Raw genomic sequence first — 3,741 nt, 5'->3', positions numbered from 1 at the left:
CCACAGCGAGTTTGCTTCTGCCTTCGCTGCACTCTCAGATGCGTGTTCACGCAACTGCAACTGGCCCGTTTTATTACTGACAGAAACAGGAGACTCAAATTCTGTGAAAAATCTGGCTTTTATTTAGATATTGTTCCCTTCCAGATATGCACCCCAGATATGTACTAGTAGAGAGAAAAGAAAAAAAAAAAAAAGAAGAGGAAAAGGAGCTAGAAGGCAGGCTTTTTTTGTTATTGGAGATCTTGGGAAGACATCAACTCTTTTCATCCGTTACCAACTGCACGCCAGTAGAAACTAGACAGCAGAAAATCTTTGTTGATTCAGTTCTTTTCAGGAGCTGGGCTTCTGTCCGTGAAAAGCCATCGTGCCGTAAAAGCATAAAGGCAGGGTAGCTCTTGTGGGTAGCTCTGCATCGTTTTTTTGGTGAAAAGGACATACTGTTCCTCACAAGTGCTATTTTAAAACTGCACATAAGCAAAATTAGTGGGTTTTACTTATCATACCTAAAACTTCCCTTGAGTTTCCTTCACTAGACCTTGGCTGAGTTCAAATATTAGGTTTATTAGTCTTGAAAAAGATCAGTCACATAATAAAGCATTTTCCCCAAAAAAGAGCTTATTCTAGTAGATAGTTTCTCAGAGAAGAGAAAGGCAAGGCATCAAAACTAAGAATTCAAGCATGAAAGAACAAACCTATATGCGTACTAGGAATACAAACAGCTTGTTTCAACCCTTCTTTCTTGAAGGAGATTTTTAAAAACCACAGGCCTGAGGCTGGCCCTCCTAGGCAGGAACATCCTGTCCTCACTGCCCTCCTGAAGCCCATCGCACTGGGAGGCAGTCTGTATCTGGAATGACTTGTCGAAGGCTAAAGAGGGACCTCTGATGTAATTAGTCCGTTCCAGTTGGAAAAAACCCAACCACCAAGATCCTCCACCCTATCATACCACATTTAAACTTGCTGCAGTCACCAACCTGTCTGCAGGATCTGCAGCTCTGCAACGGAGGGAAAGGAGGTGAGCCCATCACTGCTGCCCTGCAACAAACGTACCACATGATGCAGCCACCTTTTATCATCCTGATACACAGTGTAGCCATTCATTTTGTTCCAGATTTTTACTAAAATTCCTGTTGGTCTCCCAGGCCTTTAAAGACACAGAACAAGCACTTTTGGTATTTAGTTTACGTCGTAAGTGCTGTGCAGTTCTTTGATTTAGGTTGATTTGGGGGAGAAAGTCAGCGGAGCGGACCACCGGTCCTCGTACAGTTATACTGTACTGCTGCATACGACTGGTAAGGTTGAAAGACACAGTATCACTGTCACAGCTGGAAGAGAAGGCACAGCCAGAATGCAAGAAATGAAGGAAAAAACCAAAACCAAGAAACTTGGATAAAAAGCTTAATGTTCAGCTCCCAAGCCTCCTGACATCATCATCATGAAGATTCTAAACCCCGAAGAGTTAATGATCTATGTGACTCTGCCCCTACTTGGTTTAAAGAGCCTGTTCAAGAGTCTCTCAAAGTTCTCCTGGCCAGCTTCTGTACTGAGCATCTGACATTTCTTTTTCCCTCAATTTCAGAGCCAAGCCGGCATAAAAAGCCTAGTGCCGTTAGGGTCTGTGCGGGACCCGGGGAGGGTGCCAAGGCCCCGTGCACAGGGAGGAGTGGTCCTTCCATGAGAAAAGCCTTAGCAGAAGTCCTTTATGTACAAGTTAAAGCCAAAAAGGGACGGGCCCCAGAGGAACAGCGTGAAGTTCTACTGGAAACAACAGGGGACAAAGCAAGGTTGATTTACACCATTTATATCCGTCTGAACAAAACCCAAACCTTGCACACGTCTCATCAGCAAGCTCAGTTGTCCACCTCTTCCTCATCGTTTTGCTCTTCTTCCTCCATCCTTTCATCGTCATCGTCATTCTCTTCCTCTCGGCTCTTATCTTGCTCCTCTGAGTCTGCCTTCTTGTCTTTATCTTTCCTTGCTTCTTTCTTTCCTTTCTGTTCACGCCTGTAAACTAAAAAAGAAAAAGAGAGAATACTGAAAAATTGCAAGCCAGTGTTTCCACGGCATGAACAGTACAGCAGCTGAAGTCCACTGTCCACCTGCTCTCCAAGCTTACAAGGGGAGCAGTGAACTCATAGCAGCAACTCACCCTATTATTTGAGCTGTGCTGACCAGCTCCATAGGAAATCAGGTTAAGTTTCAGCAGAAAATGCTGAAAAGGACGCAGGAGTTCACATTTACAGGCAGCACCTAAGACTTTCCTTAGATAAACATAATAGGGGAGTGATAGCAGATGAGAGTCTCAATCCTCATCAGTTGTGAAATAATGTTATCCCAGTCCTGTTAAGGTGCACATTATTTATTCCCCAGGCAAACCGCAGTGTAAGATGCTGGGCAAAGAGAAGAGAAACAAGACAGGCAAGTAAGCATTGCTTGTCCAGAGTTCGAGGAAAAGAGGACTTGGTGCTGCTTAGACTCCCTCGATATGAACTGAGGATGATACCTTCCAGTGATTCTTTCAAAGGGGCTACAAATCGCTGAAACTCCATTTCCTCCATGGCAGAGAGAACATCACCAGCATTCAGCGTTTTCCTCTTCCCCTTCATAGCAAAGTTATTTGCACTAGTCAAAACCAAGAAGGAAAACAGAGTTAATTGGTACTGTCATACTGTCATCAATTTAGTCTTGTTTACTAAAGTCACAAGCAACTTAAAAAAAAGCCATCTCCTAAACAATCGAGGTTTTTTTAATCACTTACTAATAGTAGTTTAAGATACCTTCTTGTTTACATTGGCTGTTGGTACTTCTAGTTGCATTGCTTTCCCACCAAGTTTTCTGCCTGCATGGAACTTTTCTACAACCAGAGGGAAGGAGAAAGTTTGAACACTGGCTCTAAGGTGGCAATTCCACAAAGCCGTGCGAGTACGTAACACCAGAGAAATGACTGCCTGCACAGCATACTCTGAGCCACCCCAAAGACGTTACTGTGTCCCCTGTGACCAGCTCCAAGGCTGACCACGTTGGCTCACGCTTGCCCTAATGCAGCTATGTAGCAAGTAGCTTGCAGAGTGAGGAAAGGGCTCTTGCTTTTGCCAGGAAAAGCCATACAGCCATATTCTAAGGCTAATGGCAGTTTGGGACCCCTCTTGTCCCTGGTGGGGTTGGGGCACCGCTGGGTACAGAGCCAAGCTGCCCTCCCCACAGGTTGTTGAGGGCAGTTCAAACCCAACTGCTGCAGCCTGGCAGACTGGGCTACGCTAAATGTTGTTTTTTTTTATATTAACAGACAACATAAAAAAAAATACTGGGAAAAAGTCTCCAGGACAGCCAGGAGAACTGCACTGGTCACCTGATGTAACAAATTCTTACCATGATGTCGCGTAAAGCACAAACACACTTGCCGCTCGAGATATTGCGCTCCGAGCTTCTTTGGAAATATTTACTCCATCAGGAAGCTGAAAAATAAATTAAACTTTTATCAGCAGCTGCTGTAAATGACTTAAACTTGCATAATTCACATGTCAGTTCCACTAAGGCATTCAGAAGGCTCAGTGTTTAGGAAACTAAATGTTGATCTCTGATGCTATCATAGAAACGTTGATGCCAGCTGAAAGCCAACTGCAATTTGCCTGTGTTCTCTCAAACGCAGTAAGCTACATGGAAGTAAAGTAACTTCTGGATCAGTCATGGGTCTGGCCGCCATCTCCAGGGCAATTCATCTGACAACTATCCAATTCCTGA

General features: G+C 44.3%; 1 protein-coding gene across 1 annotated transcript in view; it reads right to left on the bottom strand.

Annotated features, from left to right (window-relative positions):
• Nucleotides 1-1,672: 1,672 nt before the first annotated feature.
• The window catches only part of POLE3 (polymerase (DNA directed), epsilon 3, accessory subunit), a 2,520-nt gene continuing 451 nt past the window's right edge, over nucleotides 1,673-3,741 (bottom strand). Inside the window, exons 2-4 of the mRNA XM_010296084.1 lie at nucleotides 3,370-3,455; nucleotides 2,504-2,622; nucleotides 1,673-2,011 (exon numbers count right to left, since the gene is read on the bottom strand). Coding sequence (XP_010294386.1) covers nucleotides 1,851-2,011; nucleotides 2,504-2,606 — 264 coding nt within the window. The 5' untranslated portion in view covers nucleotides 2,607-2,622; nucleotides 3,370-3,455 and the 3' untranslated portion in view covers nucleotides 1,673-1,850. The remainder of the gene's footprint in view (nucleotides 2,012-2,503; nucleotides 2,623-3,369; nucleotides 3,456-3,741) is intronic.

The sequence above is a fragment of the Phaethon lepturus genome, unplaced genomic scaffold (assembly GCF_000687285.1).
Source record: "Phaethon lepturus isolate BGI_N335 unplaced genomic scaffold, ASM68728v1 scaffold53411, whole genome shotgun sequence".
Classification (NCBI taxonomy): Eukaryota; Metazoa; Chordata; class Aves; order Phaethontiformes; family Phaethontidae; genus Phaethon; species Phaethon lepturus.
The sequence above is the reverse complement of the archived record's forward strand: the minus strand, read 5'-3'. Positions and strand labels throughout refer to the sequence as shown.